The sequence below is a fragment of the Podarcis gaigeae genome (assembly GCF_964106915.1).
Source record: "Podarcis gaigeae genome assembly, chromosome: 4".
NCBI lineage: Eukaryota > Metazoa > Chordata > Lepidosauria > Squamata > Lacertidae > Podarcis > Podarcis gaigeae.
Genome location: NC_139677.1, coordinates 106708137 through 106721117, shown reverse-complemented (window position 1 = coordinate 106721117; position 12981 = coordinate 106708137). Strand labels below are relative to the sequence as shown.

General features: G+C 45.4%; 2 protein-coding genes across 2 annotated transcripts in view; both read left to right on the top strand.

Moving 5' to 3' along the window:
* LOC310843327 (uncharacterized protein) overlaps positions 1 to 10913 on the top strand; it is a 153589-nt gene extending 142676 nt beyond the window's left edge. Inside the window, exon 10 of the mRNA XM_083736517.1 lies at positions 10849 to 10913. The gene's annotated coding sequence lies outside the window, so the exon portion shown is untranslated. The remainder of the gene's footprint in view (positions 1 to 10848) is intronic.
* Positions 120 to 10913, top strand: LOC310843330 (uncharacterized protein). The gene is made up of 7 exons (XM_083736522.1): positions 120 to 157; positions 342 to 386; positions 5121 to 5632; positions 5831 to 5912; positions 6205 to 6287; positions 7632 to 7758; positions 9068 to 10913. The coding sequence occupies exons 3-7, from the start codon at positions 5231 to 5233 to the stop codon at positions 10672 to 10674; spliced, it is 2301 nt and encodes a 766-aa protein (XP_083592648.1). The 5' UTR covers positions 120 to 157; positions 342 to 386; positions 5121 to 5230; the 3' UTR covers positions 10675 to 10913.
* Positions 10914 to 12981: the final 2068 nt, after the last annotated feature.

The window sequence follows — 12981 nt, the reverse complement described above, 5'->3', positions numbered from 1 at the left end:
GCAAGGGTTAAAGGGAACTGAGCTGCATTCCTAGAGAGGACAGGAAGTAAATGGGGGCCAGGTCCTCCAGAACATAAGCCCCTCCCTCTCCTTCCTGTAAGGGGGGGTTGCTTTCTGCTATTTCAAATCCTGCATTGCTCTCTTCCACGGAGATCTGGTGAGTCTCTTCCTTCCCCCCCCCAGGGTGCAGTGGGGAGAAGGGGGGGCGGGTCCCAGGGCTGCAGCAGGGGAGGGTGGCTCATGGGGGGGGGAGCCCCAGGGAGCAGGGGGTCCTGCCAGGGAGGGGCGAGGTTGCGCGAGGTTTGCAACTACAGGACTCTATATTCTGCATTTGTATAAAGACGCTGCTTACTCCTTTGGGAAGGGCAATCCTCTCCTGGGATCTGGTGAGTCTGCTCTCTCCCCCCCCCAGGAGGGTGCAGTGGGGAGAAGGTGTGGGGGGGTCCCAGGGAGCAGGGGGTCCTGCCAGGGAGGGGCGAGGTCGCAGGAACTGTCTCCTTCCTTTAGATCTTGGGGGGGGGGGGGAGGTTACCGCCCCCTTCCAGAAAAGCAATTATTCAGAGCCCCCTGGGAAATCCAGCAGATTGAAATGCTTGAGGTTGCAAAGCACAGCACCTGCTCTCCTATTCACTTAAATCTCCCTTTGTGTAGAGATTTCCAAAAGGGATACATGACAAATCTGAAGAAACATGAATTGTGTAGGCTGTTTATTTTGGTCAGATTTAACATGTTTCCCTCGGTGGTAGTGAGAGGAAGATATTTAGCTATCCCAGAATCTGAGCGTCTCTGCAAATGCAGGAAAAAGGAACTCGATACTCTAGAACATATATTTTTCTCCTGTGATTTTGGCAGTTATGCCAGAATACAATTATATGAGGCCCTAAAATTCAATAAACAGATTTGTACTCAACCAGCGGTCCAGGACATGCTGGCGGACAGCGATGATCAAATTACTTTAATAGTGGCCGAATTTTTAAGAGCTGTCCATGATGAAAGAATGGGCCATGATAAGGGGACTTAGTGGTTTCTAATGGTAGGTGACGTTGCTGTGTTGTATTATTATTTTATATTAAATTGTATTAAATTATTCATGTAAATTGATTAATTTCTGGGAGTTAAGAATAGGACTAGGATAAATTGTGTTTGCTGTACCCGTATGATATACAGTTTGTATATGTTGTTTGTCGATGTGTGGTGTCCTATGCCTAATAAAGGATTTTGAATTGAAGATAGAAATCTAGCTTCTGTAAAGAAGCTTATCAGTCCGACTTCTGCTGTGTGTGACAGGGGTCAGCGTCATTGCACAACAGAGGAAACGTGTATGAATGGTTGCTCCCAAACCTCTTTCTTTGTTTCCCTTCTTTCTTTCTCCTTATTGGCAGAGGAGGCCAGCCAAGCAGATCAAGCCAAGCTTTATGAGGAGCTGGGTATGTTTACATGGGAAAGAGAGGAGACAGAGAGGAGACAGGAGAGCCATGTCAGATTAGATAATTTATTACGGTCAGAGAGCAGCTTATAAAAAACACTTGGGGGTACAGTCACAGAAGTAAAACAGGCAATTTGTGTACAACAACAAATTTAAAAACAATGTACACCAACAAACTATCCCAGGGAGTTGACTCAGAGTCACCCATGAAACCGAGTTTGGGGATTTTCATGACGGACTATTTTGAGGTGGGAGATGGTCTGCGCCTACAGATCTGTACACAGAATCTGGCCACCATCCAGGTCATCTTCTGATCTTTGCCTAACAGGAAAAGGTCTAATTTTTGCATTTGCGGGAGGTCAGCGAGCCTGACCAGCAGGGGACCAATGGTCTTACGACGTGCCTCTTTGTAAAAGGGACGTCTAAAGAACAAGTGTTTTGGCTGCCTATCTCTCCCAATGGGCAGGTGAAAAGTCTCTGAGCATACGGGACTTTTCTAAAGGCTCCATCCAGGACCAGCGATGGAAGAGCCGAGCTTCTGGCGAGCGTAAAGGCCCTTCTTGCATTTCTAGATGTGAGAAAGAAGAGATATTCTGCCGGTGCGGCTATATATTTTTCGATTTCTCCAATTTTATGGTTGGGGCACCTTGCGCAGTCCTGTTGTCTCTTGGTGTCTAATATTCTTAGCCTGACTGTAGCTTTGGCCTGGCCCAAGCCCAGACTTAGAAGAGCTTGAGGGGCAAAACCCTCGGGGTAGCAGATTCAATTTCAGCCATTTGTAGATTGATCATAGAATCATAGAGTTGGAAGAGACCACAAGGGCCATCGAGTCCAACCCCCTGCCAAGCAGGAAACACCATCAGAGCACTCCTGACATATGGTTGTCAAGCCTCTGCTTAAAGACCTCCAAAGAAGGAGACTCCACCACACTCCTTTTTTAAAAAAAATATTTTTATTCATTTTCCACAAAAGAAAAAAAACAACAACCATTTTTTATACAATCTATTCATATTTTATCACACATTCATCTCTTTTTTTTGACTTCCCTCAGCTCCTCTGCCGATCTTTCGTTTGCATCAATATTATTAACGCATTTCTTAACTTAGTATTGCCTTTAGATATCTCCTTCCCTCCTCTTATTTTCTTTTTAACATTATTCCTCTGTTTTTCACAGTCTCTTGAAAACCAACAAACGTTATCTGTTCATCACATATGCCTTTCAGATAATCTGTAAATCTTCCCCAGTCCTCGATGAACTTTTGGTCTCGTTGATATCGGATCTTCCCTGTTAGTTTGTCCAGTTCTGCATAATCAGTCAATTTCAGTCTCCATTCTTCCACCGTCGGTAACTCTTCCTGTTTCCATTTATGGGCCAGAAGTATTCTCGCTGCTGTAACTGCGTATTGGAAAAGTTTACAGTCTTTCTTACTTATCTCATTTCCTACCAATCCCAATAAGAAGGCCTCCGGTTCCTTAATAAACGTATATTTCAACATATTTTTCAGTTCATTATATATCATTTCCCAGAAGCCTTTCACCGTTTTACACTCCCACCACATATGATAGAATGTCCCTTCTTTTTCTTTACATTTCCTTTTTTTTTTTGAAATAAATTTTTATTAATTTACATCGAAGGAAAAAAACCCACACAAAACAACATATTAGTTTCACATCAAAATTTCACAGCTTATTCCTTTTTAGGACTTCCTCCAGCTTATCCGTAAATCATCCGTAGTTATAATTTAAGTTACGCATTTCTTAATTTTATATTGACAATATTTATATCTTTCTTTCTATTCCCTTTAGACAATTTTTTCTTTACATTTCAACACTTATTACATGTTTTGTACATTTTAGCTAGTTTTACTGCTAGCCGTTCCTCATAAGGCATCGTTTCCAGGCCTTTGACCATTTTGGTTGCCCTCCTCTGGACACGTTCCAGTTTGTCAGTGTCCGTCTTGAACTGTGTTGCCCAGAACTGGTCACAGTACTCCAGGTGAGGTCTGACCAGAGCAGAATACAGTGGCACTATTACTTCCCTTGATCTAGATGCTATACTCCTATTCATGCAGCCCAGAATTGCATTGGTTTTTTTAGCTGCCGCGTCACACTGTTGGCTCATGTCAAGTTTGTGGTCAACCAAGACTCCTAGATCCTTTTCACATGTACTGCTCTCAAGCCAGGTGTCACCCATCTTGTATTTGTGCCTCTCATTTATTTTGCCCAAGTGCAATACTTTACATTTCTCCCTGTTAAAATTCATTTTGTTTGTTTTGGCCCAGTTCTCTAATCTGTCAAGGTCGTTTTGAAGTGTGATCCTGTTCTCTGGGGTGTTAGCCACCCCTCCCAGTTTGGTGTCTCCTGCAAATTTGATCAGGATGCCCTTGAGTCCATCATCCAAGTCGTTGATAAAGATGTTGAATAAGACCGGGCCCAAGAGAGAACCCTGTGGCACCCCACTAGTCACTCTTCTCCAGGATGAAGAGGAACCATTGATGAGCACCCTTTGGGTTCGGTCAGTCAGCCAGTTACAAATCCACTGAGTGGTAGCATAGTCAAGACTGCATTTTACCAGCTTCTGGTAAATACAAGAATATCATGGGGCACCTTGTCAAATGCCTTGCTGAAATCAAGGTAGGCTAAATCCACTGCATTCCCTTCATCTACCAGGCTTGTAAGGCAGATGCTAGCCTCCACTTTCATCAATTTGCAGGTTTTTCCGCTGAACTCCCGATGGAGTTTATGTATAGTTTGTTAGCTCCTGAGGCCTGTACCACCATTCCTAGATATAGTTTGTGACTTGTTCTAATTTATGGCCTTGGAGTTCCCAACTTTTAAGCTTTGGCTTTCCCCCAGAATCAAGTATCGTGGTCTTTTGATAGTTGATTTTGAGACATTCAAATTCACAGTATGCTGCAAGCTTTCTTAGTGCTCTTTTGAGTCCAATGGGGGTTCTAGATAAAATCACTGCATCATTGGCACATAGCAGGACCGAAATATGCCGATTTGCAAGCTTCGGAGGGTGGAGTTATGAGTCATGGAGTGCAGATACTAAATTATTTAGATAGAAATTGAATGTTAGAGGGGCCAATAGGCACCCTTGCCTGACTCCTTTAGAGGTTTTAATAGGGTCCGTTAGGTGTCCTAGGCGGCTACACCTGACTCTAAGAGCCGTGTTTGCGTGCAGTGCCTGAATTAAGAGCAGAAGCTCTTAATTCTATGTAGGTACCCTGTCCCAGAGTCTGGTTCTGGAGACTGTATCAAAGGCTGCTTTTAGATCAACAAAGGCAGTGTATAGTGAGGCCGGCCTTTAGGAGAGCCATATCACCTGGGCGCAGGATTCCAACCAATGGCTTCAAGCTACAAGGAAGGAGATTCAGATTCAACACACGTAGTCATTTTTCACTAGGAACCAATGACTCCCTTGTCAGTCAGTTCTGATTTCATGCATTGACTGGAAGGAAGGAGCAACCAGGCTGATTCGCCTCGCATTGATCTCTTCGCTTGCCTCCACATTTCGACAATCTCCCTTCTAGAGGCCTCCTCCTCCTCCCCCCCCCCTCCTCCTCCTTCTTAGAAAGATAGCTCAGAGTCTGGGCTGTGGTGCAGTCCTACCCTGGTTCCCTGCAAGACTCATCCATGCTTGCTCAGGGAACCTTTTTCTTCTCCTGATACTGTACAACTTTTGTAACAGAACAATGTATTTGCTTTGTAGGATTTGCTAGTTTCTCATTCAGACAGACAGAACTTGGCAGAAGATCAAAGGGTTCCTTCCGATCTCTCAGAGGCTTCCTGAGAGCACAGATGGATGAGCGAGACACAGCTGGCCCTGGAGCAGGAAGAGGCCATGCCATCCAAACTGGGAGCAGTGGGGGATTCTTGGAAAACTCTGTGCAGAAGATCCTGGGTGAGGAGGACACTCTCCGCTCAGAGGTGCAGAGCCAGCAGTTGAGGCAGTTCTGCTTCCAGGAGGCCAAAGGGCCCCGAGAGGTTTGCAGCCAACTCTACCACCTTGATCATCGGTGGCTGAAGCCAGAAAATCACACGAAAGCTGAGATGCTGGACCTGGTGATCTTGGAGCAGTTCCTGGCTGTCCTTCCCCCGGAGATGGAGAGCTGGGTGAGGGACTGTGGAGCAGAGACCAGTTCTCAGGCAGTGGCCCTGGCCGAAGGTTTCCTCCTGAGTCAGGCAGAGGAGAGAGAGCAGGTGAGAGAGACTTTCCTCTGGATACTCCCAAGGAGCTCCAAACAGGATGGAGAACATCCAAAAATGGTCTGCTGATGGCCCATCCGTTTTCGGGGAATGAGGTCTGACACACTTAAAGTATCTGTCTTTGCGTTCTCTTTCTAATATTTCTAATATTTCTCACCTTTCATTTACTGTTTTGAATTCTTGTTCTTTCAGAAAAGGGATCATTTTGCAGAAATGGACCTGGATTCCTGTGAGGCAGAGAGGCCTCCGTTGGACACCAGAGAGAGGCCACTGGGTAAGGAGGAAGGTGGCTTTTCTCCATTTGGTCTTGTTCTGTTGGTTTTCCAACTCATCTGAGGGTTCTTTTCATCTTGTTTTTCTTTTTTTGGAGGGGTGGGGGTTGGGAACAAGGGTTCAGAGGAGGGGAGATGTATTTCTGCACACCTAACATGAAATGGGCACAAACCTTCAACTGCCCTCAGCAGGTAAGGCTTTCTCAAAGCCCATCTGTAGTTAAAGATGTCCTGTTTCCTCTGTGAGAGAAGCAGGCACTCCTGGCATCCTGCTTACCTTTTTTTCTTTTGCAGGTGAAAGAATGATGCCGGCAAGACCTCCTGATCCGCCTTTTCATGGGGGCAGAAGGGAAGCAGCAGCTGTGGAACCAGATCAGGTCAGGGGAAGCTGCCTTGTGGGGACAGAGGCCAAGGGATGGAGCAGTGTCATGGACTGGTTGGGAACAGAGGAATGGTGGGAGGAAGCAGCCGGGGAACCAGGAAGGGAAGATGGCTCAGAGCCGAAGGAGTGGAGGTGGAGGAAGGATGAGCGGTCAGAGGGAGAAGAGGGAGAAGCCTGGGAAGAGGAGGTGTCAGAAGCTGAAGGGGAAACAGGGCTTAGTGAGCTGGGAGACTCTGTGGCAGAATGCAGCGCAGAATCAGAGGCAGAAGAGGAAGGAAGTGAGTGGGAGAGGAAGGTCGAGAGGCAGAGGTGAGTCAGGAGAAGGAGGAGCCACCGGGGGCTCCCTCTCCTTCTGCCAGAATCCACCCTCCCTGCTTGTCTCTCAGAGCCAAGAGAGGTCTAACATGGAGGAGCAAAGGCAGGCTGCACACTGGCACGCTGTTCAATCGCTTGCCAGAAACCCCAGAGAGGTGGGGACTTGGAAAGCTGTGGGGAGCCGGGGGCCTTCACTCTCAGCAACTGCTTTTGTGGATGAAGAGGCTCATGGAATGAGCTGCTGTTCTCATTATGCCTCAAACTCAGCCAAGTCTGTGAACATCGTGTTCTTGCTGATAAAGGGTAAACTCCAGCTGTGAACTGTGGGATTTCCTGCCCACATAACTCTGTGACTCCAGCCTTCTGAATGTTGACAGTAGGATTCATCTGTAGTTGCAGTTTTTATGGAATCCTAGAGTTGAAAGGGACCCCAAGGGTCATCAAGTCCCACCCCCTGCATTGCAGGAGTCTCAGCTAGATCCTCCAAGACAGATGGCCATCCAAACTAGGCTTCTTGTATTTCTATATTCATCAATGAGTGCTAAAATAGGCTTCTAAGCAGCGGACAGACGATAACAAATAGTGTTCAGGATTCACCTAGCCAGCCCTATCTGCTGCAAAATGGGGCCTGCCCCCCATTCCTCCCCTTCTCCATGCCCCCATGAACCCCTTGAATTTGGCTATAGGGCATTGGGAGGGAACCTCCCCAGAACAACCCAGGAGGAGAGGAGAAAGTGGATCCTTCCATCGGGGAAACTGGAACGCTTGCGTAGGCAGAAAAACGTAAACATAAGCTGGAGTACCACCTATTTGCAATTAGACGAATACCCACACTTAAAATGCAGAATAAAAGAATTCAATTAAAGCGTTAAAATAGGTGCCCATAATTAAAATGTGCAGCAAAGCAATGCTATTGAAATAACACAGCATAATAAGAGGAATAACAAGAAGGAAAAAACAGAGCATTGTGTAGCAGATCATATTTCTGCTGTCTCAGAGGAGGAAATTTCCCTTTTTCTTTTAGGGTCCAGTGTGCTTTGAAGATGTCGCTGTCCGTTTCACGGACGAGGAGTGGGAGTTGCTGGATCCTGACCAGAGAGCTCTGCATAAGGACGTCATGGAGGAGAATTGGGGGATCGTGGCCTCTCTTGGTAAGCCTCCGTGTGGGATCGTCCTATCTGCCAGGAAATTCAAAAAATACCTCTATGTGACAAATCTCATATATTTTCACAGCGCCCCCTACAACACCTGGGAACCTAACACCCCCACAAGAAATAGTAGGTTACAGTTTTTTCTGTGAACAATCTTCCTCCAGTTCTGCCTCCTTCTACCACAGTTGGGCTCATCTGAACTGCCCAGGCATCTTAAATGTCAGCTTCAGAGTTGTTAGGAAAGATAAGTAGCTTCTGTCAGGTTTCCTGTTTTTGTTTTTGCTGCTGTCAGTCTTGGGTTGACCAAAGAGACGACTGACACTGGAGATGGATGGGATGCCATGACTGGGCCAAAAAACATCTGCCCCAGAGAAGAGCCAGGCTGACTGAATCTCAGGTAGCACTAGCAGTGATAGTCATAGTAATAATAAGAATTTTTATTTATTCCCTGACCATCTGGTTGGGTTGCCCCAGCCAATCTGGGAAGCCTCCAACACATATACAGTGGTACCTCTGGTTGCGAATGGGATACGTTCCGGATGTCCGGCCAGATCCTGAGGTTTTCGCAACCCAAGGATCACTGCACATGGATTTGTCATTTCATAAGCTGATGTTTATATAATCCAAGGGTAATAATAACAACAATCTAATTGGAAAAAAATTAAAGTTTATCTTCAGAAATATTGTAAAATTAAGGAATGTTAGAAAGATGTTGGAATAAAATTATCTGGTTTTAGCAGAAAAGATATGAAGGATTAAGCAAAAATGAATTGGTTAAAGAAGAGAATGCAAAATCACAGTATATTAAGATAAATTATTAAGATAGAATCATAGAATCATAGAGTTGGAAGAGACCACAAGGGCCATCGAGTCCAACAAAGCTGGAAAGGATTTGCTGAAATATCTAACTGAAGTAGAATACAAAAATGGGAGGTGCGAGGAGGTCAAGGAAGTAAGCGAATGAAAGCAAGTGATGTAAAGGCTTGACTTGTTTTTTTCTTGTTTTTTTGTTCTTGGATGATGTTTGTTATTTATATATTGTTCTTTCTTTTTCTTTTTTGATTGTTCTGTTTTGATTTATATCTTTTTTTCTGTAACCTTTGAAAAAAAATCCTAATAAAAAATTATTCCAAAAAAAATAATAACAACAATATAATCCAACGAAAAAAGTACAAAAATTTTACAAAAGGTACAAAATTTATAAAATGAGTAACTTACTTCAAACAAAGCAACATTCAACCAATGATTAGAATCCAATAATAAATCCATTTGTTCCTGAGACTCTAATTCCTTTTTCTCTCCATTGCAGATTGTTATGAATTGGAAAGCAAGAACAAAGGTGACCACAACACAATCTGCAGAGTGGAGAAGGCAAGTAAAAATTTGGAATGTGGAAAGAGCTGCAGTCAGAGCTCCCATTCCAGTTCCCATCAACAAAATCTCATTGGAAAAAAACCCTATCAGTGCATTGAATGTGGAAAGAGCTTCAGTCAGAGCTTCTCTCTCACTTCCCATCAAAGAATTCATACAGGGGAGAAACCCTATCAGTGTGTGGAATGTGGAAAGAGCTTCAGTAGCAGCTCCAATCTCACAAAACATCAAAGAATTCATACAGGGGAGAAACCCTATCAGTGTGTGGAATGTGGAAAGAGCTTCAGTCACAGCCAAAGTCTCACTTCCCATCACAGAATTCATACAGGGGAGAAACCCTATCAGTGTGTGGAATGTGGAAAGAGCTTCAGTATGAGCTACAATCTCACTAAACATCAAACTATTCATACAGGGGAGAAACCCTATCAGTGTATGGAATGTGGAAAGAGCTTCAGTATGAGCTACAATCTCACCTCCCATCAAATAATTCATACAGGGGAGAAACCCTTTCGCTGCATGGAATGTGGAAAGAGCTTCAGTAGAAGCGCCGATCTCACTAAACATCAAAGAATTCATACAGGGGAGAAACCCTATCAGTGTGTGGAATGTGGAAAGAGCTTCAGTATGAGCTCCGATCTCACTAAACATCAAAGAATTCATACAGGGGAGAAACCCTATCAGTGTGTGGAATGTGGAAAGAGCTTCAGTATGAGCTCCCACCTCACTTCCCATCAAAGAATTCATACAGGGGAGAAACCGTATCAGTGCATGGAATGTGGAAAGAGCTTCAGTATGAGCTCTAGTCTCACTTCCCATCAGATAATTCATACAGGGGAGAAACCCTTTCGCTGTGTGGAATGTGGAAAGAGCTTTAGTAGAAGCTCCGATCTCACTAAACATCAAAGAATTCATACAGGGGAGAAACCCTATCAGTGTGTGGAATGTGGAAAGAGCTTCACTGATAGCTCCAAACTCACTTCCCATCAAAGAATTCATTCAGGGGAGAAACCCTATCAGTGTGTGGAATGTAGAAAGAGCTTCAGTATGAGCTCCCATCTCACTTCCCATCAAAGAATTCATACAGGGGAGAAACCCTATCAGTGTGTGGAATGTGGAAAGAGCTTCAGTAGCAGCTCCTCTCTCACTAAGCATCAAAGAATTCATACAGGGGGGAAATCCTCTCAGTGTGTGGAATGTGGAAAGAGCTTCAGTAGCAGCTTCGATCTCACTAAACATCAAAGAATTCATACAGGGGAGAAACCCTATCAGTGTATGGAATGTGGAAAGAGCTTCAGTCAGAGCTCCAATCTCACTTCCCATCAAAGAATTCATACAGGGGAGAAACCCTATCAGTGCATTGAATGTGGAAAGAGCTTCAGTATGAGCTTCAATCTCTCTTCACATCAAAGAATTCATACAGGAGTGAAACCCTATCAGTGTGCGGAATGTGGAAAGAGCTTCAGTCAAAAGTCCAGTCTCACTTACCATCAAAGAATTCATACAGAGGAGAATCACAGAAGTGTAGAATTTTCGAGCTTGAAGTGATCCCTGGTGCAATATATTCCACCTCTTGTGATGCTGGCATAGCAAGTAAAGCATCCATGACAGATGACCATCCAACTTCATTTGAAAACCTCAAAGAATGGAAATTCCAGCACTCCCAAGGGACTACAATCCACTAAGAGCTCTTGCTATCAAAAAGTTCTTCTGCATGTTTAGTCAGTCCTTTTTTTTAAAAAAATAAAACTTGAAGGCATTGGTTTGTGTCCTACCCTGTGGAGCAGACGTCCTATTGGGAAGACCCAGTTCTCGTGTGCATGTTCTGGAAGTTGGGCAATAGGGACAGTACAGGATTCCTTTTGGTGTACCGAACTCCCCACTGCACCAAGGATTCCCTGCCCGAGCTGCTCCAGGTCATGGCGGATGTTCTCCTGGAGACACCTAGTTTGTTTGTCCTAGGGGATTTTAACATCCACGCCGACACGACCTTACAAGGGGCCACTTGGGACTTCATGGAAAGCATGGCGTCCATGGGGCTTTCCCTGAATATGTTTGGCCCAACTCATAGCCGTGGACATGCCTTAGACCTGGTGTTCACCTCTGTGGGTGTTGGTGATCTGATACTAAGTGAAAGCGAAACTAAAGAAGTGCCATGGTCAAATCACTTCCTGGTGCAACTGGACTTCTCTGCGAACCTTACCCTCTGCAGGGTGGTATTATATCTGTGGAAAACAGCAGCAGGAGACTCTTTCAGGTGGTTCACAATTTAGCAACCACCTGCTCCATTAGGGCCCACTACAGGCCACATCTCCTGCAATGATTTTGCAAAGTTTTTTGCAGACAAAGTCGCTCCGATTCGTGCAGATGTAGACTCCACCGTGGGAGCAGGGCGGGAGTGTGCCCCCCGAGGATGTGGACAGGCTGCTTGGACGAGTGAAACCAACCACTTGTCTCCTTGATCCTTGTCCATCCTGGCTTATAAAAGAGAAGGGCTGTGCGATGGGCTTCGTGGGGTGGTGAATGCTTCCCTCCATGAGGGAGCCTTCCCAGACCCGCTGAAAGAGGCGGTTATCAAACCACTTCTTAAAAAACCATCTTTAGATGCGGCCACGATGGCCAACTATCGCCCAGTCTCAAATCCTCCATTCTTGGGCAAGGTGATTGAGCGAGTGGTTGCTGAACAACTCCAGGCATGCCTGGAGGAAGCAGACCATTTAGATCTCTTCCAGATGGGATTCAGGCCTCAACATGGGAATTGAAACTGCCTTGGTCGCACTGGTTGATGATCTCTGGCGGGCTAGGGACAAAGCTGAGAGCTGTTTCCTAGTTCTGCTGGATCTCTCAGCGGCATTTGATACCATCGAGCATAACATCCTTCTGGACCGTCTTGAGGGGTTGGAAGCTGGGGGCACTGTCATACAGTGGTTCCGCTCCTCCCCCCTGGGCTGTGTTCAGCCTGGGAGTCATTTTGGACTCACAGCTGTCCATGAATGCACAGGTCAAATCTGTGTCCAGGGCAGCTTTTTACCAGCTCCATCTAGTATGCAGGCTGAGACCCTATCTGCCTGCGGACTGCCTCGCCAGAGTGGTGCATGCTCTGCTTATCTCCCGCTTGGACTGCTGCAATGCGCTCTACATGGGGCTACCTTTGAAGTTCTACCCAGACACTGAGGTCCAGCACCGAGGGCCTTCTGGAAGTTACCTCACTGCGAGAATCTAAGTTACAAGGAACCAGCCAGACAGCCTTCTTGGTAGTGGCACCCTCCCTGTGGAACGGCCTCCCACCAGATGTCAAAGAGAACAACTACCAGACTTTTAGAAGACATCTGAAGGCAGCCCTGTTTAGGGAAGCTTTTAATGTTTGATGTATTAGTATTTTAATATTTTATTTGAAGACGCCCAGAGTAGCGGGGGAAGCCCAGCCAGATGGGCGGGGTATAAATAATAAATATTAATTATACTTATCATTTTATTTTCTTTCTCCTGTAGTAACCTATGTTATCCATCATTTGAGAACCACGATATTGTTCTCCCTTTGCTCTTCTTTCATTTTTATCACGGTCTTTGAACTCTAATACTTTGAAGGAGCGAGCTTTTAATTTCATGAAGTGAGGCAGCTCCTCTATTAACAGTCGTAGCTGAGATAGGAAGTCCATGTTGAGGGTCTGGAGAGAGTGTTCAGACGGGAAGACTTCTTCTGGGGTCTCCTTCCATTTGGGAGGGGAGAGATTTTCTAGGAAAAGGAGATTTCTGAGTCAGTAAAAAGGACTCAGATGATCCCCTGGGTCTGGCATACAAAGGAAAATACCTTGGGAGTGGGATTGCTAAGAGAGAGGGGAACCGAGGAAAAGT